Below are 26,357 nucleotides of genomic sequence, written 5' to 3' on the forward strand. Positions count from 1 at the left end.
AGGAAACGACTCTACAGCCCCCAGCTGCAGGAGCTTGCCGACCTCCTGAACCAGGGCTTGTGAGAGGGGTCCCTGAAAAGGGACAGGGAAACAGGGGGATGGAAAGGAGGGGTATCCACAAACTTCAGGGTATAGCCCCGAGCTACTATGTCCAGGACCCAGCGGTCTGAGGTAACCCATTACCAAGCCGAGCAGTAGGGAGAAAGGTGGTTGAGAAAAGGGTCTGTCTGGCTGACTGGGGCGTTGCTCTCAAGCGCACCCTCAAAACAATCGCTTTTGGCCTCCCGAGTGCTTAGCGGGTCCAGGCTGGGTTGGTGAGTGAGAGGAGGAAGGCTGGCAATGGCTAAACCCCGCGTCCCTTCTCCTTGCAGATCCCTGGTGGGCTTCCAAGGCCTCAACGGTGGTGGAGGCCAGAATGGCTTTCTAGCAGACTGCAGGGTGTGCGTGCCCAACAAGCGAAGGATACCCTTAGTGTCCTTCAACCCGTGCAGCCTGGCATCTCTCTGATCTGAGAACAGCCCAGCTCCATCACAGGGGAGGTCCTGAATTGAGGCCTGCAACTCCTGGGAGAGGCCTGCTGTCTAGAGCCAGGAGCCGCGTCGCATGACACCACCGATGCGACCACCCTCGCCACCAAGTCCACTGCGTCCCATGCCCTTTGCAGGAAGCATCTGGCTGCCACGGTCCCTTCCTCCACCAGGGTGCCAAACTCCTGAGCCTGACCCCGAGGAAGGGAGTCCTGGAACTTCTGGAGGCTTTTCTCAAAACTGTATCGACCCAGCACCGCCTGATGGTTGCCATCTGGAATTGTAGGCTGGCTATTGAATAAATTTTTCTGCCAAATAAATCAAGTTTCTTGACTTCTTTGTTCTGGGGGTAGAGGTGGTGGGGACCTGCTTGTCCTTCTCATTGGCCGTCGACCCCACCAGCGAGCCTGCGTGAGTATACAGGTACTCAAAACCTTTGGCTGGCACAAAGTACTTTTTCTTGGCCAGTTTTGAGGTGGGTAGGCTGGAGGAAGGGGTCTGCCACAGAGCCTTAGCAATCTTGAGAACCCCATCATGAACAGGTAGGGCGATATGGGCAGGCACAGAGGCTGAGAAGACATTGAAAAGGGTGTCTTCATGCTCCGCCATCTCCTGCACTTCCAGCCCCAAGTTCTCGGCCATCCGCCTGAGAAGGGCTTGCTGTTCTTTAAAGTCATCAGGGGGCTGGCCCTGGAAGGTCCCGCAACTGCCTTGTCTGGGGAAGGGGAGGCGGCCCTGGCCGCTGGTGGAGGCACTGAGGGCTTGGCAGCCACTGGAGAGGGAAGTTTGGGGGTGGGTATTGAATCCTCCATCCCGACCTCAGAGCGAGCTTCTGGTACCAGGCCCAGTGCCAGTGGGGCTGTCGATCTCCACTCCGATATGGCCACTGATGCACGCTGTGAAGGGGGCATCATCATCACCAGAACACCCCATGCTCCCCAATATGGCCACCTTTTTGGCCACTGGCCTTGCTGACACTGTGGTGCCATGGACAGCGGAGCTGTTCCTGATGCCCAATCCTGTCACGGAGACCGGGGCAATGGGCTGAACTGGGCCTCCGTGTCAGAGGAACCACTCTTCAGCGACCAGAGAGGAGCCGTCGATGCCTGGGTCTGCTTGCTGGTCATGGCTACCAGTGAGTGCTAACCAGGCGTAAGCAATCGGTGGCTATACCGGGGAGAACAGTCCCAGTGCCGGGGAGATAGGTGTCAGGGGGAACGGTGCCGGGGAGACTGGTAACATGAGGGGGAGTGGTCCCATGGTGCTGGCGACCAAGACCGACGTCTAGACATGGATCGGTGAGAGGACAAATGGCATCAGCCATAATATGGGGAGCATCGACCCCACACTGGTGAATAACATCTTGACATCCGGGGGGAGAGTTTGGGTGACTGGTGGCATGGTTGCGAACTGCCATGGGATTGCTTGTCCAGTGACCGACAGTGCTGCCCTGCCCCCGGAGGGGTCTTAACGGCTGGCTTGCCCTCTCAGGGACCCTTAGCCTGGTCCTGCAGCACCAGAGATGTCATAGGAACAGGAGGAGGCCTGTGTGCTCTCTGTGCCTGGGGTGACGAGGGTGCAGGTAAGCTGGTGGATCCCATACCGTTCACCAGAGTCAGTGATGGACCTTGAAAGAGGGCTAAGAGCCCCAGCTGCGGAGGCACGCTCACGCTGCTCCAGAGAAGGCTGGTGGATAGGCCCGGTCCCTCTACCGGATGACCCCTGGGCCTTCTTGCTCGGCGTTGGTGAGCGCTTCTTCACCTTCTTCTTCGGCACCAGCAATGGCGAACTGTGCCGAGAGGAGCCAGGTGCCAGCGGTGCACTGCGAATGGAAGCTGAAGTACTTGGTGCGGCCTGTATTGAGGGCTCGGAAGCCGGGCAGAGAGTGGACTCCATCAGGAGAGCCCTGAGGTAAGTGTCCCGTTCCCTCTGGGTGCAAGGCCAAAAGTACTTACAGATCCAGCAATGGTCCAAAGCACTTAAGACAGCTGTCGTAGGGGGCTACTCGCAGACATAAGCCCGCCGCAGAACAAGCAAGGCTTAAACCCGGGAGCTCGGGGCATGCTCCGCTTGGGACGAAGTCCCCTCTGGGACCTTAACTATCAGCTATACGCATTAGTGATGGGCCGCCAGCCTTGAAAAACCAACCAGACTGCTGCCATGGGGAAGCATACCAGTGCTTCTAAATGTCCTTTATTCCAGCTTTTCAGCACAAGCATTTGTTTCTGAATACTTGTGGTCTGCTGTGGAGTCACTATCACCACCCCTATCCAGTGGGTGGTAACAGCTGGACAGGAAGCCGTGGGAGCAGGGAGGAAGAAACAGCATGCATTTCCTGGAGTCCCACTTCCTCCCCCTCTCACCTGCAAGAATCAGGTTAAGATCCAAGGAGGATGTGACATTGCCCAGGGTACAATCTGGACTGTCAAACAGTTGTGTCCCCTCAATTCTCCTATCTGGGGTGCTTTTTATACTGCTTCAATGTGAGAGCTACCACTCCTGGTCTGCCCACGCACAGCCTCCAGCATGTGAATTACTCCCAACTATACAGTATGAATGCTATGGCCAGCCACCCATGAATTATACTGCTGGGCAACACCAGCAAACTTCCAATCCCAGACCTTCCCCCAGAAATGTGCATCTTGTACTTCCCAGCCCCTCCTGGACAACACAAGCTCATATAAAGTCTGTCATTTATTAACAGAAAATAACATGCACAAATCCTGTTATCTCAAATGGAGTTTCCCAAACACTTCAATCCAAACACACTAGTTTTGATAAAATAAGTTGATTAACTACAGAAAGATAGATGTTAAGTGATTAAAAATAAATGAGGCATAAAAGTCAGAATTGGTTACAAGGAAATAAAAGGTAAAACACAAACTAATGCTTAACTTAACAAGCTAAGTGAATTCCAAGCAAAAGTCTCTCTCACCACATGCTTAAGCCATCTTAGTGCCTGAATTCCTTTCAGATAGGATCCCTCCTTCACACCAAAGCTGTTTCTTTGTTCCTCATATGTTACGGCTGCCATGGGTAGAGAGAAAGGGAGGAATAAAAAACAGTTACTTACCTTCTCGTAACTGTTGTTCTCCGAGATGTGTTGTTCACGTCCATTCCACATTAGGTGTGCACAAGCATCGGAAACTTTTTCCCTTAGCGGCTCCAGTCAGGCTGGCAGGGCCCCCTGAGTGGTGCCACTACGCCGTGCATATATACCCCTGCCACTTGACCCCCTCTGGTTCCTTCTTGCTGGCAACTCCAACAGAGGGGTAGGAGCGTGGGTGGTGGAATGGATGTGAACAACACATCTAGGAGAACAACAGTTACGAGAAGGTAAGTAACCGTTTTTTCTTCTTTAACGGATGGGGGGCTCACCTGGGGGACCTCATGACGCAAGGGTTGTGGTCTGAGGCAGAGTGGTTGCTCCATATCAATGTGAAGGAGCTCAGGGCAGTTTGTCTTGCCTGCCAGACCTTTCACGCCACTCTGAGTGGTCACAGCATGACAGTTCTGACAGACAACACTACTGCCATGTTTTATATAAACAAGCAGGGCGGGGCATCCGGTTGTGGGGCGGCAAAGGGGATGCCTTCGCAAACCACAGCCTGGGACTGCCACCAAGCAGGGAGTCCAGCACGTCCCTTGAGGCTGTCACTACCAAGTCCAGGGGGTCCCTGCCTGGGCGGTACACCCAAGCGAGCCACGCCTGCAGAGTCCTGAGTCTCAGTCATGCTGCCTTGTGGCCCAGGAGCCGCAGGCAGCACCTGGCTGTTGTCATTGGAAACTGGCACAGGGAGGCCACCTCTTGCTGGATTGCTCAGAATTGGGATACTGGAAGGCTTGCCCTGGCCTGCGCCATGTCCAGGACCACCCCATGAATTCCACTATCTGCGTGGGCACGAGAGTGGACTTGGGGATGTTGACCAGGAGCCCCAGTTCACGGAACAATCTCAGGGCCACCTCCACGTGGCCCCGCACCTCCGCCTCAGATCGGTCCACCAGGAGCCAGTCATCAAGGTACGGGTACACCCGGACCCTCTGCCTCCGTAAGAAGGCCGCCACTACTGCCACGCATTTCGTGAACTTCCGTGGGACCGCAGCTAGACCGAACAGGAGAACCGCAAACTGGTAATGTTCTTGGCCCACGGTGAAGAGCAGGAACCGCCGATGTGCTGGGTGGATGGCCATATGAAAGTATGCGTCCTTCATGTCAAGGGCAGAGTACCAGTCCCCCGGATCCAGGGAAGGGACGATGGTGCCCAGAGAGACCATGCGGAACCGGGCCTTGACCAGGAACTTGTTGAGTCCTCGCAGGTCTAAAATGGGTGAAGGTCCCCTTTGGCCTTGGGGATGAGGAAGTACCAAGAGTAGAAACCTTTCCCACTTAGGCCACGCAGCACTGCCTCTATCACCCACCGCCTCTAGCAGCGAGCGAACCTCCGTCTCCAGATGTTCGTGAGAGGGGTCCCTGAAGAGGGACGGGGAAGGGGGGTGGGAGGGAGGGCGGGAAGAGAACTGCAGCGAGTACCCGTTCTGTACCATGCATAAGACCCAACGGTCCGACATAATGCTGGACCACGCACGGAAGAAACGGGCCAGGTAGTTCAGGAAACAAGGGGTTGGATCCGGAGACTGGTCTGGTACGCTGTCCTCGAGCGCACCTTCAAAAGCCTGGCTTAGTGCCTGGCTGGAATTTGTGCTGACCTTGGTTCTGGCCCGGCGCATTATTGTTACTGTTGTTGCTGCACCGTCGCCTGCTATCCCTGCCTCGCCTATGGTCAGGCTCATGCCTATGGTGAGGCTGGTACTAGCATTGAGGGGGAGGCTGCAGCTTAAACGGCTTCCTCTGTGTCACCGGGGTGTGCATACTCAGCGACTAGAGCATAGCCGACGAGTCCTTGAGGCTATGCAGCCTCGCATCTGTCTGATCCAAAAAGAGCCCAGACCCTTCAAAGGAGAGGTCCTGAAGCATACTCTGGACCTCCGGGGTCAGGCCTGACTCCTGGAGCCACACCGAGCGCCTCATGACCACCCCAGACTTGATTGTTCTGGCCGCCGTGTCTGCTGAATCCACGGAGGCCTGGAGAGAGGTCTTGGCTACTGCCTTGCCCTCGTCCACCAGGGCTGTGAACTCCTGTTGGGAACCTTGTGGGAGATTGTCCTTAAACTTCCTCACCGCTGCCCAGGAGTTAAAATTATGCCTGTTGAGAATGGCCTGCTGATTAGCAATCCTCAACTGAAGGCCCCCTGACGAGTACATCTTTCTGCCAAAACGGTCCAGGCGTTTTGCCTCCTTGGCCTTAGGTGCCGGGGCCTGTTGTCCGTGGTGCTCCCTTTTGTTTACCACCAAGACCATCAGGGAGCATGGATTTGGGTGGCAAAACAAGAATTCATAGCTCTATGGTTTAAGGGTGGAGGATCGAACACCGCTGTTCCTGCCACCGCCTCATCCAAGGATGAGGAGGAGATTAGCAGCTGCTCAACCCCCTCTGGCTGGTCCTCCTGCTCCCCTTCTCCCATGGGAGGGGCCTCCAGCTCAGTCTGGGGCGGGAGACCTTGAGGCAACACCGTACTTGGTGCTGGTCTCTTCGGTTTGCCCTGGGGGGATGCTGGAGACCTGGATACTATGACTTCTGGCACCGGCGCGGGGACCAGGACCACCGCACCAAGTAGCTTGCCTGGGATGGGGCCCCTTGGTGCTGTTGATAGGCACAAGGAGTCCAGAAGGACCAATGACCTGGCGGCCCCCGTTGGGGGTGCCACCCCGTCTGAGGGTCCTTGCTGTCCGGAGCACAGCGTGAGTAACTGTAACGGCCTGAATCGGCGTTGGACTGTGGCGACACCGACCGCAAAGGCAATGGTGGTGCCGATGATTTGTGCCGGTGGGAGGTCGATGAGCGGCTCCTAATGGAACAGGAGCGAGACTGGTACCAATATCTAGTTCTTTTTTGAAGCCTGTTATAGTGTTGGCCTTCACAACATTCCTCTGGAAGGAGTTCCACAGGTTGACGGTGCGTTGTGTGAAAAAATACTTCCTTTTGTTTTAAATCAGCTGCCTATTAATTTCATTTTGTGACCTCTCATTCTCGTGTTATGAGTGAATAACACTTCCTTATTTACTTTCTCTACACCAGTCATGATTTTATAGACCTCTATCGTATCCCCCCTTAGTCATCCCTTTTCCAATCTGAAAAGTCCCAGTCTTATTAATCTTCTCCTAATATAGAAGCTGTTCCATACCCCTAATCATTTCTGTTGTCCTTTTCTGAACCTTTTCCAATTCCAATGTATCTTTTTTGAGATGGGGTGACCACATCTGCACACAGTATTCAAGATGTGGGCGCACCATGGATTTATATAGAGGCAATATGATCTTTCCTTATTATCCCTTTCTTAATGATTCCCCGACATTCTGTTTGCCTTTTTGGCTGCTGCTGCACATTGAGTGGAAGTTTTCAGAAAACTACCCTCAATAACTCCAAGATCTTTTTCTTGAATGGTAATAGCTAATGATCATTTAATATGTATAGTTGGGATTATGTTTTCCAGTGTGCATTACTTTGTATTTATCAACATTGATTTTTATCTGCCATTTTGTTGCCCAGTCACCCAGTTTTGTGAGATCCTTTTGTATCTCTTCACAGTCTGCCTCGGACTTAACTATCTTGAATAATTTTGTATCGTGACATTGCACTCCATATGTTTTAGGGAAATCTGCTTATGAGCATAAATATGATGAAACTGGAATATGCTTTATGCACAAGGTCTCGTCAGGTATCATTACAAAGGTTATAACCTACTGAATATATTCCTCCTATTTCTTTGCGTGTATTGTTTATGTCTGGAGTTAGGAGAATAAGAAACTTGTATCACTGATGTAAAACATAGTAAGTGGAAGCCATTAAGAGTGCTTCAGAATCAATGAACCATAAATGTCTCTGTTTACTTGTTTCAGAGTAACAGCCGTGTTAGTCTGTATTCGCAAAAAGAAAAGGAGTACTTGTGGCACCTTAGAGACTAACCAATTTATTTGAGCATAAGCTTTCATGAGCTACAGCTCACTTCATCGGATGCATACTGTGGAAAGTGTAGAAGATCTTTTTATACACACAAAGCATGAAAAAATACCTCCCCCCACCCCACTCTCCTGCTGGTAATAGCTTATCTAAAGTGATCACTCTCCATACACTGTGTATGATAATCAAGTTGGGCCATTTCCAGCACAAATCCCGGTTTTCTCCCCCTTGAAGTGGGCTTCCAAAGAGAATGGCTCTAGACTGTTCTCAGTGGTAGCAGATGACAGAACAAGGAGTAATGATCTCAAGCTGCAGTGGGGGAGGTTTAGGTTGGATATTAGGAAAAACGGTCCTTGACAAAGGCTTGACAAAGCCCTGGCTGGGATGATTTACTGGGGGATTGGGCCTGGTTTGAGCAGGGGGTTGGACTAGTTGACCTCCTGAGGTCCCTTCCAACCCTCATATTCTATGATTCTACTGTTTCTTTAAAAGGTTTCCTTGCAGCTTGCAGGGATTTCCCTTTTGGCACTGTACCTTTTAATTTCTGTTTCACTAGCTTCCTTATTTTTGTATAGTCCTCCTTTCTGAAATTAAATGCTACAGTGTTGGGCTGCTGTGGTGATTTCCCCACCATAGGGGGATGTTAACTTTAATTATATTATGGTCACTATTACCAAGAGGTCCAGTTATATTCACCTCTTGGACCAGATCCTGTGCTCCACTTAGGACTAAATCAAGAATTGCCTCTCCTCTTGTGGGTTCCAGAACTAGCTGCTCCAAGAAGCAGTTGTGATAGGATCCCCAGGGTGCAGCTTGGGACCATGGGACCACTGTGCCCCCCATAACTCTCCAGTCTGGGCTCTCTCTCTCTCTTTCTCTCAATGCTTTGCTTGTGACAAGCAGCAAGCCCCTCCAGGTGCTGCTATCACTCAGCACAACAGCATGTGGAGCCCCCACACCCAGCTAGATTGCATGAATGCTCCCAGAGCCACTCATGAATCACAAAGGGAAAGGCACCAGCCAAATCCCCCCAGCTCCCAGCACTGTACCTCAGGAATATACCGTCTTGCACTGCTCAAGATGAGCAATGCAGATTTATTAATTGGTTCACCACTTCATCAATGGAAAGTGAATATACACCAGCCTTTGTAAACCTGAGCAAACACCCTTACCAAACACTTCAGGCAAAGTCCCTGGTAAAGATAAATAAAATAAGTTTGACTACAAAAGATGGATTTGAACTGACTATTAGTGATAGGTAAAAAGTCATAGTTATCAAAATAAAATAAAATATAAGCATGCTGTCTAAACTCTCAACTATTAGACTGGGCAACATCTAGATGAACCAGTTTTTCTCACCCCACTGGATATTGCAGTCCTTAATATACAGGTTTGTCCCTTAAACCTGGGCCAGTCTCCTCTGTTGGAGTCTCCTGAGGACATGTCTACACTGGCAGAGTTACAGCGCCGCTGAAGGGAAACCGCTGTTGTGTGTTCACAATAGCGTGTTCACACTTGTGGCACTCGTAGTGGTATTCAGAGCAGTGCACTCTGGGCAGCTATCCCACAGAGCATCTCTTTCTTGTCTGCAGCCTAGGGTTGTGGGAAGGTGGAGGGGGGTCACGGGGCACCTTGGGTCCTGTCCCAATGCCCCGTGATGCATTGCTTTGCATCCCAGCAATCCTTGTGCTTCCATCCGCATTTGGCGCCATCTTTCCATGGTTTCTGTATTTCACGACCTGCCTCTTTGGGCTGCAGGAATGGATCCCGAACTGCTGACCAGTATGTTGCTTGCTCTGACCAACACATCACAAATAGCAGTGGAGTTATTCCTTAAACTACAAAGGCAAGAGGAGTGCGACATTGATCTCGCCACACATACTAGCTACGACATGAGATTGCTTGTAGCATTCACGGAAGTGCTGAACACAGTGGAACGCTGCTTTTGGGCTTGGGAAACATGCACTGAGTGCTCGGATCACATTGTGATGCACGACTGGGATGACGAGCTGGCTGCAGAACTTTTGGATGAGGAAAGCCACTTTCATGGGACTGTGTGATGAGCCTGCCCCAGCCCTACGGAGCAAGGACACAAGAATAAGAGCTGCCCTGCTGCTGGAGAAGCGTGTAGCAATTGCACTGTGGAAGCTGGCTACTTCAGACTGTTACTGATTGGTCGCTAACCAGTTGTGAGAGGGAAAGTCGACCACTGGACTCCCGTTGACAGAAGTCTGCAGGGCCATTAATCGCATCGTGCTCCAAAAGACCATGACTCTGGGGAATGTGCGTGACATTGTGGATGGCTTTGCATAAATGGGCTTTCCTAACTGTGGAGGGGTGATAGATGGCACGCATATTCCAAATTCTGGCACAAGATCACCTAGCCACCGAGTACACTAATTGCAAGGGGTATTTCTCAATGGTTCTCCAAGTGCTTGTGGACCACCATGTGTGTTTCACAGACATTAACACAGGCTGGTCCAGAAAGGTGCATGACACATATATTTTTCTGAACATGGGCCTGTTCAGGAAGCTGCAAGCAGGAACTTTCTTCCCAGACCAGAAGATCACTGTAGGGGAAGTCGAAATGCCTATTATGATCCTGGGAGACCCCGCATACCCCTTAATGCCGTGGCTTATGAAGCCATACACGGGGCAACTTGACAGCAGCAAGGAGTGGTTCAACAACAGGCTGAGCAAGTGCAGAATGACTGCTGAGTGTGCTTTTGGCCGTTTAAAAGCCTGCTGGCGCTGCCTCTGTGGGAAGCCGGACCTTGCAGAGGACAATATTTCTATGCTTATAGCTGCGTGCTGTACACTCCATAATATTTGGGAAGGGACGGGTAAAAGCTTCACTCAGGGCTGGACTGCAGAGGCTCAGCACCTGGAGGCTGAGTCTGAATAGCCAGAGAACAGGGCTATTAAAGGGGCGCAGCGTGGGGCCATAAGGACCAGGGATGTCTTGAGGCATCAATAAAGCGGTAAAGAGTCCTGTGGCACCTTATAGACTAACAGACTTATTGGAGCATAAGCTTTTGTGGGTGAATACCCACTTCGCCGGATGCATGAGGCAGCAAGTTGAAGCTGAAAACCACTAATGCTAGCAGGTGATTGGTGCAGGCAATGAAATATGAAGGTTTAACGTAATTGTATGTTGCTTTGCAGGGTGCTTTTTGCTTTCAATTCATAGAATAAAGATTGCTTTCAAACCAATACAATTCTTTTATTAAAAAACAACAACCGGAAGAGAGTCAAACAAAAAAACCCCACAACAATAGTAGTAAAAGGGGGAAGGGAAGGTCCCAGGAGGAGGAGGAAGGGTCCCGGGATGGCTAAAGATTTTGTATGTCCAGGAATGATATCCAACCTTCTCCTTTGGAGTACAATGCAGTGGGTACTGTGCTTCAGCAGGGCCAAACTGCAGAGGGACGGGCGTTGAGTGCAATGGGTAGCAGGAGTCCGCAGTGCTGGACCGTGATGGGGGAGGAATGGAATGCCATGGATATGGACTGGAGCCAGGAGGTTCATAAGAGTGTGGTGGCGATGTCTGGGGGGAGCATGAGAAACAGTTTTGCTACAGTGGCTGCAGGGGCGGGCGGGCATGGAGCTGCTTGGTTTGAAGAGCTAGTAGCGCCTGGAGCGTGTTCGATTGGCACTGCATAACCTTTAAGAGCTGCTCCATGGCTTCATTCTGGCATGCCATGTTCTCCTTTCGGTCCCTCTTCTCGCTGTCCCGCCACTCCAATTCCTGCTTCTCAGCGGTGGAGTGCATCATGACATCAAGCAGAAAGTCCTCCTTAGTTATTCTTGGCCGCTTTCTAACTCTGCACAGCCATTCAGCCACCGATAACAAAGAGAGAGATTGGGCTCCCAAAGTCACCTCTGTGCAGTTTAATACTATTTCTGTAAAATATTGCGTTTGTTTGCAAAACAGACAACACTGATTCAGTGATTTAAAATACAGCCAGTAATCTCGCACCTGTCACTAACTGGCTGACCCCAGGCAAGCACACATGAGCCACAAGACCCTCCAAAATGGTGAGTAGCTGCAGGGGCAGGATACATCACTTTTCCCGGACCCTGCTGTACACTGGGCTCGTGGCTCTTGGGGAGGGCCAGCACTGTAGGGTGGGCCTGATAATCATTCTTGTCCCCACACTTTCCACAAGATGTGATCATTATGGAAAATATCTCACTGATGAGGGTCAGCAGGGAATCAAGGGAGGGTCTTCTCCAAGACTGCAGCTTCTGCCCTGGCCCCTATGTGACTCGCCTGTGTGCAGCAATGATCCTCCTCCCCATCCCGTGATGGCACAGTGGTGCAGGAAAGTTACCGTTAATGGGGCAAGAAACAAAACTGCTCTGCCAAAGAACCTGTGGCAGCAGATTGCCCAGTATCTCCACAAGAGATTCCCATGAAGTGAGGGAGTCAATCAACAGACTATTCTGCCACTCAGACTAGGCATGCGGTGGGAGACAAGCCTGCTTTCTGCAACCCTCCTTCCTCCCACCAACTCGCTTTAGCGATTCCCAAAATCAGATCCACTTACCAGGGGCCGCCTCTCCTGTTTGCGCTTCGCCAAGATCCGACTGCTGTGACTGGCTAGCCTCCTCCTGGGTAGAAAAGAGCTCCTGGCTGCCTGCATCTCTGACCTCCAAATCATCCTCTGCCTCTGGGTCCCCAACTCCACATCCTCATCCAAGATTTCCTCCTTCTGGCTCACTCCACTTTAGACTGGCATGCGAGCCACCGAAGTATCCACAGTGATGTTAGCAACGGAGGTAGAGTCACCGCCGAGTATTGCGTCCAGCTCTTTGTAGAGCCAGCAGCTCGTGGGCGCAGCACTGGAGCGGTGGGTTGCCTCCTGTGCCTTGTGGTAGGCATTCTGCAGCTCCTTCACTTTGACCCTGCACTGCAGTGGTCCCAGTCATGGCCCCTTTCTGTCATGCATTGTGACATCTGTCCACAGATATAATTCCTATGGCTGGAGCTCAGCTGGGACTGGCAGCCTCCTCTCCCCAAATGCTGATGAGGTCCAGCAGCTCGGCACTGCTCCAAGCAGGGGATTGCCTGGTGCGTGGAGCAGGCATGGCCACCTGGAAAGATGCACCGAGACCACTACACACTTCAACGAGCAAACAGGAAGGGGACTTTCAAAATTCCAAAGGAATTTATGGGGTGGGGATGACGGTTGGTAACCTGAAGGCAGGGCAGTAGAGTTCTGATGACCAGAGAGGTGAGAACAGGCATTGTGGGACACCTCCTGGAGGCCAATCACAGCCCTGTAATTGACCAGTCACCACGGTGTCTACACTGGCACGGCAACGCAGTAGCCCCGGCACAGACAGCTGAAACCCTCGTTGGGGTGTTTTTTTTACAGCACAACTGCACAGTTTCTGCACACTAAGTGGCTTGGCCGTGTGCACACCTCGGGAGTTACAGTGCAGAAAACTGCTTTACTGCACAGAATCTTGCCAGTGTAGACAAGGCCTGCCTTTGTTGTTTGCAGCATAGATGGGGGCAGGAGAAAGGCCAAGCATGGGGGCCCTGTGTTCTATTTTATACCCTGGTCCCACATGCTAGAGAACACAAATCCAGGCATGTCTGGTGGGCATTGCTGTCACCAGGCAACGTTGAGCAATTCCCCTCGTGTGGCCTTATGCCAGTGAGTCACTGAATTGTAGCTCCCTTGCTGGACAATGGCTGTTAATGGTTGTTTCAAACCTGCTCGGGCGTTGTTTACTTTCCTTGGCATTGTCTCTGTAGAGCCAGTATCTGGGCACTTCCCAAACCCATAGCATATTTTAGTGACAATGATACAACACAATTCTCACAACTTCATATGCATTAATAATATACATATTTAGATAGAACCGTGACTTTCAGCAGATCATAACCTTTCCCCGGAACCTCACATAGCCTGCTTTATATGCAATATCACAATTATATATAAATGAAGAATACGGGGGTTACAGGACACTCCAAGGTATAGAATGTCACAGCAGTCAGTTAAGGTGTCAAGAAACTTTATCTCTGCCTCCCGTCCTGAGGTGACATGTATCCAGTCAATACGGGGATAGTTGAAATCCCCCATTATTGTTGATTTTCTTATTTTTATAGCCACTCTAATGTCCCATAGCATTTCACAGTCACTATCACCATCCTGGTCAGATGGTCAGTAGTATATCCCTACTGCCATATGTTTATTATTAGAGCATGGAATTACTATCCATAGAGATTCTATGGTAGAGTTTGATTCATCTAAGATTTTTACTTTATTTGATTCTATGCTTTCTTTCGCATATAGTAACACTCCCCCACAAGCACGACCTGTTCTGTCCTCTGATATATTTTGTACCCTATTACTGTGATCATAAGAATGGCCATACTGGATCAGACCAAGGGTCCATCCAGCCCAGCATCCTGTCTACCGACAATGGCCAATGCCAGGTGCCCCAGGGGGAGTGAACCTAACAGGTAATGATCTAGTGATCTCTCTCCTGCCATCCATCTCCACCCTCTGACAAACAGAGGCTAGGGACACCATTCCTTACCCATCCTGGCTAATAGCCATTAATGGACTTAACCTCCATGAATTTATCCAGTTCTCTTTTAAACCCGGTTATAGTCTTAGTCTTCACAACCTCCTCAGGCAAGGAGTTCCACAGGTTGACTGTGTGCTGTGTGAAGAAAAACTTCCTTTTATTTGTTTTAAACCTGCTACCCATTAATTTCATTTGGTGGTTCTTATATTATGGGAACAAGTATATAACTTTTCCTTATTCACTTTATCCACACCACTCATGATTTTATAGACTTCTATCATATCCCCCCTTAGTCTCCTCTTTTCCAAGCTGAAAAGTCCTAGCCTCTTTAATCTCTCCGCATATGGGACCCGTTTCAAACCCCTACTCATTCGTTACCCTTCTCTGAACCTTTTCTAATGCCAGTGTATTATGAGATGAGACCACCACACCTGTACGCAGCATTCAAGATGTGGGCGTACCATGAATTTATACAAGGGCAATAAGATATTCTCCATCTTATTCTCTATCCCTTTTGTCCCATTGATTATCCTCATTCCACCAAGTTTCTGTGATACCTATTATATCAATATCCTCATTTAATATGAGGCACTCTAGTTCACCCATCTTATTAAGACTTCTAGCATTTGTATATAAGCACATACAAACTTTTCAGCTGTCTGCCATTACCTGATGTAATTGAATGGGCCTCTTTCATTTGACTGTTTCTTATCAGAGCCTACCCATATTTATCACCTTCCATCATCTCCTCTTTACTAGGACATAGAGAATCTCCATTAATAGATCTTCCCCTAGGGGATGCCTCTGTCCAAACCACGTGCTCCTCTGCACCTGTCAGCTTTCCCCCAGCCCTTAGTTTAAAAACTTTGAATTATGAGTTTTTAAATGATACCTCACAAAGCATACGTTGTACAAAATTTATCGTAATCTTGTAAAAGGGAACATATGGGTACAGACTGTCTCAGAGCTTTCTTTAGAAAGTGATCGAACTAAAGGGAGCTAGCTGGGATGAGAGAGAGAATGGAGGTATCTAAGTTTGCAAGTCTCATTAGCATCCCACTGCTTTATATCATGTGGGTGCTTCTGCGAGGGTGGGGAAGAGGGACCCGGCCCAAGTATCCGCTCAGCTGTTCCTGGCAGCCTTTCCACAGGGCCCAAGCAAGGGGCTAGTTAAACGTGCACATACACAAATCCATTTATAGCAGGAGTCCAGGCTCAGGTGAGGGAGTGGTGGAGGGGATTGGTAAGTATTTGAATGAAAAAAAGGAAGTTGGGGAAGCATGACCCACAAAGGGGAAGTGTAAACAGCAATGGCTTTTCAGAAGTGGTAACTTAGGACTGGGATGGGAAGTGCAACAGGGCAGTTGATCCCACATTCACTTCAAAAGCCACCACACATTCATTAAATTAAAATATTTTAAACCCTCCTTCTGCCACTTCCCACTCAGATATAGAACTCTTTCCTACCTGACATATGGAAAGCACAAATGTGCTTACTATATGGGATTATCAATGGTAGATCTGTTGTTGTTTATATATTAGAATTGGGAAGTTGACAGATCAAGCTCAAAGGGATTGTGAGGATGGAGAGAGAAATCCAAAGCTGCATCTATAAAGGCAGTTGGTGGGAGGTCAGAGCTCAGGACTGGAATCAGCCCATATGCAGGCACAAATGCACTGGTACAGCAGCCGAAGCCCAGAGATCACACAGTAAGAATGGGCCATGTCACACTGAGCAGAGGTAGGAGGAGTTCTCCTGCCCCCATTACCAGTAGCACCAGGATACCACGGATGGGATTTGAAGCGGAGCACTGACATTTCATGTTGATGTTTTTGTTGCCATTATTTTGTACTGTAGGCAGCAGGTTGTTTTAAAATATTTTGCTGACACACAAAAGTAACCCCACATGCTTGCACACAGCCCTAGCTCTTTTATGTGCATTTTCCACAAACTTCTCAATGCCTTCTCAACCATCAGCCCCTAACACTAAAATAGCAGCAAAGCATGTTGTGGGCCTCGCAGGAGATCCCACTCAACAGCAGGCCACAGAACCGCTGCTAATATTGCACCTCTGATGAGGGCTCAGCTTCTTTACTCTGCACACCCATAATGAGTAGCGATCCACTGGAGTCCTAGCAGCACACAGGGATACCCCACTGCAGTGCTTCACAGGGTAAGAGGAGGAGAAATACTGACCTGCCTCGCAGAGGGGAGACACCCCAAGACATAGTTACAAGAAGCACAACAGACACAACAGATCATTCCATCTCTATGGCCATTTTTCTTAGTACACAACAGAGCACCGCAGAAGGTGAAATGCTGTCTAAACTACAGCTGAAGGGGGGTTTGTTCTGGCATGCATTAAGTGTATCTTCTTTTGATACAGAAACACCTCTGTCATGAAAGACAATTGCTTTATCAGTTATTTTCACTTCTGCAGAAGAAAAGCTACCAAAGTTTACACTACACAAAGAAGTCTTCTTGAGCCATTAACTTGGTACGCGATAGTCACAAGACCTAGAGTGAGGAAAGACTGGTTTTACTGATGTTTTTATGGTTTCTCAAACGTCACTACATGAAAAACCAGTCATTCTGGTATAGTAGTTTCTGGATATGGAGTTTGATTTGTGTATGTGAAGGCCCATATTTAATCATAAACCTAAGCTGGAGCTGACTCGCCTTCTGGATTCACTCAGCGTGGATTCTTTCACAACTATGAAGTATTTAGTACTACAGGAATGTTTCTGTAACCGTTTTAGACTGTGCCTCCTTAACTACGCCTCTGCAATACAACTAACAGTAGATGAGATCCATATGCCTAAGTATCTGAACAAGATTATTCAATTTAAGCTGCTGTCTCTGATATTAATTTGGGAACAGTGAATAGACAACCATGAGAAAATCAACTGGGACTGCGCTTAAGTGTTTACACATATAGTGTTTCTTACTAGAGGAATCTGTACTATTGTTCTGCTACAGTTTAAATATTCTGAGACCCACGTGAAATTTGGTTTTTTTACTCAACTTTCCTCCTGGCTTTATTTTAGTAATCTATTGTTCCTGCCATCAAACAGTCAACTACCCAACGACTTTATGGCACATTCAACTCATGGAAAAAAGTTTCAAACTGTGGAATTCTCAGAAATACTAGAAAAAGACGACAAATTTTACAGAAGATACCTGAACCGATCAATGTAAAAAATGCTTTATGCAATACATTAAAATATGAGAAGATAGACCATGTGTATGTACTTTAATAAGGCTTCCACAGCTCAAATGACAATTTTAGTCCAATATGTTTGCAAATACAGACAAAACAGTTAATGTGCCTTTGATCACATCTTGTACCTGTTTCCCTTGCAAAGCTGTAAGATATAGCAATACCAAGGCCATTAGGTACATCTATACATCACATCTGTAATTGTGTCTACTTATACATCATGGTTTACAGTTCTTCCCTGTGAAGTTTAAGAGACTTAGTTTTGGAACATTGTGATCTCAAGGAAGAGACTCTAGTAACAAAAAAACAAAAATAAAAAACAACCCCCCGCCTCCCCCCCCAAAACCAGCAAATTGAAAAAAATATCAAATTTCCAGGGGCTATGTACATGAGTGAGTGCTTCAGTCTAAAAAGAAGAATAAAATCTCTTTCAGGCAAACAAGCCTGTTTTCAAGGGAAGTAGAGTTGCTTAATCAAGCACTAACAATAGCATATTGAACTTTTACTGAAGTCTTTACCTTGGGAAAGAATAAATTGCTCAGCTGCACTGTTTCACCTCTCTAAGATCCAGCCCTTTTATTGGATCCAAATCCCGTATCTTGAAGTACAAAGCCAAGATACATTAGAAATAATCTCAGTTTTAAATCCCCTTTTCTGAATCATTTCCAAGCCATTATTTATGGCTTTACAGCTGCTCCAAATAGAATACTTTATATCAATTGTTTTGCCACTCTCACTGGTCCAGACCTGCTGCCTGAATTCCCTACCGCCTTCCCAAAATGGTTTTGGAGGAAGGGAGGGGGGGAAAGATGGATTAAAACAGTATAGAGAAAAAGAACAAAGGTTAATCATTTTATGAAGGGGAGCTATAACTATTCTGATAAAAGGTAAATTTAAAAAAGAACACTATCAAGGGCCCATGTTTTTATATACCCTCCATGCTCCACAACTGACCCCTTAAATCTGCCTGCAATGCTCATGGGAGTGTTAAATACACTAGTTTTGCTCTAAACAGCCAATTTAAAAACAATAATAAAACACTGCCGAAGCCCAAACTGAGCAAGAGGCTATTTTGCTAAGGGAGCACAGTTGAGCATGAAGCTACCAGGAAATATTTAACTTTATTATTAAGGATACCTTGACAGTGTCCTTTTAAATATTTTAGTGGTAAACTATTTCCAGCTAATATTTAATAGGGTCAGGAAGAGATCCTTTCTGGGAATTACAGATGGTTAAAAAAAAAAAAAAAATTAGTGCATTCCTGAAAACAATGAGAACAAAAGGAAAATCTCTTCACATGAAAAACGTGCCCCAAGTATGACACCTCATCCCCTTCAGTATCTCTGATTCTGATGTTCTAGTGAAGATTAATTCAATGTTCCTGAATTGATCAGTAGAGCGGAAATGGATTTCTGGCTCTTGGCAGTAGCATACTGGAGAAGATGTTATCAAAAGTTGTTAAAATAGCCAACAATTCTAAAAACACGTTTCACAGAGAAAGACCATGTGATTATTAAAGTTAGGATCATCTTCAAGTTTGAAACTGAAACTGCAAAAGGACGGGTGTGTGCTAGAGCCTCCAGACACAGCCAAGAAGGCAGTTCCTTATCCCCCTCATCTCGGTATTGAAGAGCCACTGATGGAGGCTTTCACAGGCAAGCCACAGTTTACATTTTGGGGTACATATCTGAAGTCTGAAAAAGCTAGTCATTCTTCACAATTAACACATTCTTTACTTCCATGCTGCACTGAGAGAGTAAGAGTGGATCAAAGACAGGGTGTCTGTTAGCAGGGTGATCTCTAAAGAGTTACTTTAGGGCAGATCAAGATGTTTTTGATCTACTGTAATACTATTTCTTTATGGACAGGCGACTGTGGTAGGAAATCAGAGCAAGGAAACAGCAGAGCCTCTCCCTTCCTCAGCTAGAAACTTCTGTCTGTAAACATGATGTATTGTTCCTGCTACTATACTTTTACTTTTGTTTTATTAAATATAAAATTTGAAATGCTCTCTTGAAGTCAGGATGTCCCTTCAGTGCAATCTGCTTTGACATAAGGCATTTGGGGCAGTCATTTCAGAATGGGTTTCTGCCTTCTAGAAGAGTCAAGCAACTGTTTAGTCCTATATCCACCTTTGTTTTAATGCCCTACCATGTCAAAATCCTCTTCCTTTCTGGTCATTTCTCTGCTGCCAGCGGTTATAAAAAAAAACAAACATTAGTGTCCAAGAAGACCAGTCCCTGTAAGTGAGAAAGCAACAAAGAAGATTACATGCATTCAAGATGAAATTAAGGTAGGTTCAAATAAATGAAGAAATAAGTGTCTTACCTTTAAATCCTTCTTCAGGCATACAAACTGAAAAGGAAAGATACCACATCAGAAACCTCTAATTACAGCGTGACTTCTAAGAGAAGAATCAAGTGTTTGAATTATAGCAAATTGCAAGCTTCAACAACTTTCAGGTGCTGGCTACAGGGAAATCTTGAATGCTTCTATCTTCTGCTAATTTCTCCTACCTTTCTCCTTCTGACTTCAGCTCCACAAATTAGCCTGTCTTATGCTTCACATGTTCTGTCCCAAATGCAGTACTACATGACCATAAATAATTTTTGTCAAAGCAACCAACCAGGAAAGAGTACAGTGGTAATAATGTGTTTTCACAAATAAGAATGTTTCTAGATTGTAATTATGAAATCCTCTTTACCTTGCATAACATCATCCATTGCTGCATAATCTGCAATTGGTTCATCAGCCTGTAAAACAAACCCAACAGAACTATAAAACAACATGAATACTAGAAGTTTACCAGTCCTATTAGCTAAGCAAGAGACTCTGGCAGATGTGCATTTAAACAGACTGGAGAAGAAAATATATGCTGCCAAAGAAAGAAGTTTTCCCAGGGCGGTTTGGGGGACAATAAAAAGAGGCCTGGAAGCACTTTTGAGGCTTTAGGATCTCCAGTTCAGTAATGTATCTCTGTTGAGGAAGGGCTGTTTAAGCCTGTGCTTTAGTCCCACTGAAGTCAACTAAGCATATGCCAACTGGGGCCATTGTATTTTGTTGTGCTGCATGCTTACGAAGGCATGTACATGCATAGATATGGAAGCACCTACTGTCCTTGCCCAACTGGCACCTGTTAAATTTACAAGTGCACAGGTTACTAATGACACTAGTTAAGGCATTAGTTAGCCATCACCATCAACAGCTCTTTATAGAGTTTAAGATTTTTCTTCCCTCAAAAAGGAGGACAGGAAATTAAGTATGAAAAATTATACTTCGATTATACAGTTCAGTGCTCAAAAATCTAAGTGTGAAAGTTGAGTGCACAACCTTAATTCTGCTGGCCTTGTGCTTATGCGCTACAGAACCTTTCACATTCACTACACACGTATACCTTCAGTTGTAGAAAAAACGTTAACTTCTCAGATACCGTATCTCAGACAATTAAAGACAATGCATGCATCCTAGGAGGAGAGTTCTGACTCAAATACTTAACGGTGTAATCTCAATATAGTGTTAGTGTAATTCTAAGTTTGTATCATTTCTGCTGCCAGTCAGCATTCCTTTCAGCAGACCACCACAATTCTCACGTTGTTACCTTTAATAAAACGACTGACTCTGGAATGACTCCAAGGGCGCCAAGTGTTGCAGTATCATCATTTAGTATCTTCCCATCGATCGACAAATTCTGGTCAAACGGAGCAACTGAAAATGCGTGCATGATCTGTGCCAACACAACAACACACACTGATTTTGTGCAAAAGCAAAATATGTAAGTCACACACACACCAATAATACTGTCAAAAACCATGCATCTTAGGACACCATACAAACAGAGCCACGGATTAGCATATCATTGTGGGTGCTGCTGCCCCACCCCTTCTGTGTCATCACAGAGAACCACGGAGCAGTGCTTTGCAAGAGCCCCCTTGGGCACTGCCGCCATCTGGTGCGGAAATGTGGTACTTAGAGCCTTCCTTAGCCATGAAGTGGGGAACAAGATTTGGCTGCGAGTTACCATGACAGATCTTGGAGTATTTTATAAGTTCTTACACAGGAAAATCTAAAACAATGGCAACAGCTAGGAATACAAGACATCTAGATTTACTTCCTTGTCACCATTGTGCGCTCACACACGACAGCAGAGGAGAACACTGTTTTTAGGAACAAAGGAAGTTCCTCACCTGTATTTTCAGCTCTTTCAATGTCTGGTTGGCGGAAACAAGTAGAGCCTTTTCCCCTCTGACTTTTCTGTGCCGTGTACTCCGTCTGATGCCTTGCTTTTGATAAACAACGTAGTTCTGATGGGATATCTTCTGTCGTTTCGCACCACCATTAGTCTAGGAACAAGGGTCAGAAATAAGAAGTTTGCTTACTGAATTCACTGATAATGCAAATTCTTCAACCTGCCTCTTGCCCAGGTGGCCTTGTAAATAAGCTATTTAAACAAGCGAAGCCACAAAACATTAAAGTACATCTGTGATAATCAACTGATGCACACAGGCATCAGAGAGGTTGCAAGTACTGAAGGACTTGCTCAAAGACAGCCACATTTCCATGTTTAACTTGAGGACAGCATGGAGTACAGAACCACTCTTCAACATGTGTTAAATATTTAATATTGTAGTAACCACTTCTCTCTAAAAAAAGTACAAGGAGGAAGACACTGCCAAAATCAGGGGGTAAGACAACAGTATGCATTACCACCACTTGAAGGAAATATCTCAGTATTTCTATGGGTACCAGGAAGAGCATGCATCAGTGTTAGGACAGATGTACTAGGACTAGGAATGTTTAAGAATTCTAAGCCCAAATTTTCATAGGTTCCAAACCTATGAAAGTCCTCTAGGTTCCAAGTTTCTTTTAAAGAAGGTAAGTTAAGTAAGGTAATATAATTTATTGGATCAACTTCGGCTGGTGAAAGGTACAAACTTTCAAATTACACAGAACTCTTCTTCACTTACCTAGTGCCTCATATACTGGGACCAACATGGCTATACTACTTTTAAAGATGACTTAATATCCACCATTTTTGTGGGGTTCACAAAAACTACATGTTCAGTAATTTAATAAAACCTTGAACTTGGAGAACACCTTCTATCAGAACTTTAAAATGTGCTTTACATTTAATACATTTTCACAATACCCCGTAAGATGTACTAACAAGGAAACTAATCAAAACAATATTAGCTCCACAACCATATTAGACACATAGGAGCAAAGAACAATTGATTTGTCAAATGGAACAAAAGGGTAAGGAAATTTTAAGAACATAAGAATGGCCACACTGGATCAGACCAAAGGTCCATCCAGCTCAGTATCCTGTCTACTGACAGTGGCCAATGCCAGGCGCCCCAGAGGGAGTGAACCTAACAGGTAATGATCTAGTGATCTCTCTCCTGCCATCCACCTCCACCCTCTGACAAACAGAGACTAGGGACACCATTCCTTACCCATCCTGGCTAATAGCCATTAATAGACTTAATTGCCATGATTTTAATTTTAAGAAGGTATTACAACAATAAGCTTAAAATAAAGAAGCTTATATATTTCTGGTTTCAACTGCTAACAGTAAATATAAGAAGATTCCTGTATTGTCAGAGTTGGACACTTTGCTATCTAGAGGGAAACTCAAAATTGCAAACCTTGCAGCGTTTTAGATCTTTACCTGGTTAAAATCTGGATCCTGTTCCCCTTCTGGTTTGGCTTCTTCCCTTTCCTCTTCAGCTTCTGAACTGCTCACATTCAGTTCTGGAGCAGCTTCCTTCATTACCTGAAGTTACACAAATCACACACTGTGTAACTCTGTTCCAACAGCACAAACTCAGATTGTCCCAGCGCTTTTAGCAAGTTCCTTACAGAGCGTTTTTAAAGGTGCTACCTTAATATAATGAGCTTAAATAGGGCACAAGGACAAGTGACCACAGTGGATAAAACGCCAACTGCCCTAACCCAGGCAGATACTTGGAGTGCATGAACCTAGGAGATACCAAGAGACAAGGCTCTAGTTTAACACACATATAGCTTGTAAATGATCTTTTAACAGATTCTGGATGCTGGCTAAAATGGGAGAAACCATTGCAGGGATCTACTGCTTCCTGTAGCTCAGGAACTCTTTCCCTTTCTAGACAAAGGGAAAGTCTTTGGGGCTGGATTCTTTCCCCTTCAGCCAGCTCTCTCTCTGACCTGAACTCAGTGTGTTGAGAGAGCTGTAACGAAGAGAAACTAATATTCTCCATAAATGACACATACAGGTCAGTCGTGTGGTTGTATTTAGCAGATGGACAGAAGTGCTCATTAGTGATTTATTGGTCTGTCTGCAGTTAATTTGTAAGTAAGCTACAGATAAACAATTTATACATATCTATCCCTATGTTACTTCATGATAAATGAACCTACCCTACACTAATGTACGTATTTACACTTGTGCTAGGCTCCTCAGATAGCGTCGGAGACTGGAATTTTCAAGGGAAAATATGGAAGTTACACATACTCCCACCTGAATGCCTCAGAGCATGCTAACCTATCTAGGTGTATGCTTGTCCATACATGTATTTTGCGATTGAAGAAACCAGCACATCTTCTAAACACTGAGCATGATTTGCAGCATTCTCAAAGTTATTAGCAGTTTATCAAAGTTCTCACGTTTACAGAATATACAACAGTGGCTGCCAGGTGAAGAGACAAATTGCCCATCTTTCACCCTAAGTTTAGGGTGAATGTATATCTTTTACTAAATCTCTACTAGTTACTGCTAAGTAGCTATATCTGCCATGAACTGAAGGCAAGTGCAGTGACAAATAAAGCTTAATTGATTTATGAAGCCAAATAAATGTGTTGCAGAAAGTTATCAGTTAAAATACGCACTGTTTAGTGAGCAGTCATTCCCAGGAACACATAAGAACATAAGAATGGCCATACTGGGTCAGACCAAAGGTCCATCCAGCACAGTATCCTGAGTGGGTGGGTGAGATTCTGTGGCCTGCATTGTGCAGGAGGTCAGACTAGGTGATCATAATGGTCCCTTCTGACCTTATATCTATAAATCTACTGACAGTGGCCAATGCCAGGTGCCCCAGAGGGAGTGAACTTAACAGTAATGCTCTAGTGATCTCTCTCCTGCCATCCATCTCCACCCTCTGACAAACAGAGGCTAGGGACACCATTCCTTACCCATCCTGGCTAATAGCCATTAATGGACTTAACCTCCATGAATTTATCAAGTTCTCTTTTAAACCCTCTTATAGTCCTAGCTTTCACAACCTCCTCAGGCAAGGAGTTCCACAGGTTGACTGTGTGCTGAGTGAAGAAGAACTTCCTTTTATTTGTTTTAAACCTGCTACCCATTAATTTAATTTGGTGACCCCTAGTTCTTATATTATGGGAACAAGTAAATAACTTTTCCTTATTCACTTTCTCCACACCACTCATGATTTTATAGACCTCTATCATATCTCCCCTTAGTCTCCTCTTTTCCAAGCTGAAAAGTCCTAGCCTCTTTAATCTCGCCTCATATGGGACCCGTTCCAAACCCCTACTCATTTTAGTTGCCCTTTTCTGACCCTTTTCTAAGGTTCTTGCTCATTAACATCTGGTCACGACACCACATGTTAATGGCCAGTAACAACATTTTGGGACTACTGATTTTTCTCAGTGTAGGACGGTTTGATACATGTGATGATATACAAGAGCATTTAAAAAAAACTTTCCTGAGTAGAGGGCCAGTTGATTAAAAATTTCATCTAGAAATAATTTGCAATAATAATTTGAAATAATTTGTAGGTCCCACCAGTTCTACCTACATGCAGATTCTACTCTAGTACTCAAAATCTGCTCATCTCTGCAGAGACAGAGCAAATTTCTGTGCGTGAGAACTATGACTTTCAGCAACTCGCAAGCCAGCTGCTTCTGTTAACTCTTATACTCATCATGTAAAGCTCGATTATTAGGGCATGCATCCGATGAAGTGGGTTTTAGCCCACGAAAGCTTATGCCCTAATAAATTGGTTAGTCTCTAAGGTGCCACATGTACTCCTCGTTCTTTTTGCTGATACAGACTAACACGGCTGCCACCCTGAAACCTGTCAAGTATTATTGACTTCACTGGGCACTGAGGGTGCTCAGCACCCTTCAGAAGGCAGAGTCCCTCCCAGAATCTGGCCCTGACCCAAAAGAAAACAATTCTTACTGTTCCATTTATTTTCCTCTGAAACTGACAGCAGAGGGGATAAAATGAACAACAGCTATTTCACCTTCTTCGCCCACACGGGCTAGCTTGTACACTTACAGCTACTAGTGTAACCCCCACACGGCTCCTGGAACAGTGGACTGAGCCTCTCAGTGTTTCTTAATGACTGGTCCGCATACGGGCAGACCCCGAGATCTCCCTGACACAGTTTAGGAAGGCAGCAAGCCAGTCTCTGGTATCAAAAAGGCTGAGAAACACTGCTCTAGAGGGTCCTACCCTATGGACTACATTTAACAATAATGGCTACCAGAGCCCTATGACATCATTTCCCAGCATGCCTGACTGCAGGCATGGAGACAGAATGCACTAGAAACTCCTACTGAGGTCAAAAGGGAGGCTTCTGCATGGGGTGATCTGGACAGGCAATGTACTGGGGCTGCTTAGGGAGTCTCTGATTAACCCCCCTCCACAAAACAGAGCCTTTGATCTGCTGTGGGATTCAGTGCATAGGTCAGGCAGCTCCAGCCCTACAGAGACCAGTGTCCAAAGTGGCAGAGATACGACCTGACACCACTGACTGAGCCAACTGAGACCTCCATAGGACTCCCGATCAGGGAGCCAGCAGAGGACCCTGCCCCACAATACGATGATACAATAAAAGGGCACCCTCCTAAGTTGGCCAAAGCTCACAGCACTGCAGCATTTATCTCTGGATTAATTCCCAGCATAGATTCTACCTGGGCAGGTGCCATGGAAGGAGCTGGGGGTTAGGAAGAGTTGAGTGTGTTGGGAGGCAGGAAATGGTTGGTTCTGGTCAGCATTTTTTAATTAATCCTAACTCTTTCCTTCCCCAGAT

The 26,357-nt window shown here is 46.4% G+C and overlaps 1 protein-coding gene across 3 annotated transcripts in view; it reads right to left on the reverse strand.

The window, feature by feature from the left end:
- Window positions 1-17,282: 17,282 nt before the first annotated feature.
- USP48 (ubiquitin specific peptidase 48) overlaps window positions 17,283-26,357 on the reverse strand; it is a 55,835-nt gene continuing 46,760 nt past the window's right edge. For all 3 annotated transcript variants that reach the window (XM_048825414.2, XM_048825413.2, XM_048825417.2), the window contains 6 exons: window positions 22,982-23,086; window positions 21,498-21,653; window positions 20,912-21,037; window positions 20,018-20,066; window positions 19,642-19,668; window positions 17,283-19,553 (listed from right to left, as the gene is read on the reverse strand). In XM_048825414.2, the coding sequence (XP_048681371.1) occupies window positions 19,531-19,553; window positions 19,642-19,668; window positions 20,018-20,066; window positions 20,912-21,037; window positions 21,498-21,653; window positions 22,982-23,086 (486 nt within the window). In that variant the 3' untranslated portion in view covers window positions 17,283-19,530. The remainder of the gene's footprint in view (window positions 19,554-19,641; window positions 19,669-20,017; window positions 20,067-20,911; window positions 21,038-21,497; window positions 21,654-22,981; window positions 23,087-26,357) is intronic.

The sequence above is a fragment of the Caretta caretta genome, chromosome 18, assembly GCF_965140235.1.
Source record: "Caretta caretta isolate rCarCar2 chromosome 18, rCarCar1.hap1, whole genome shotgun sequence".
NCBI lineage: Eukaryota > Metazoa > Chordata > Testudines > Cheloniidae > Caretta > Caretta caretta.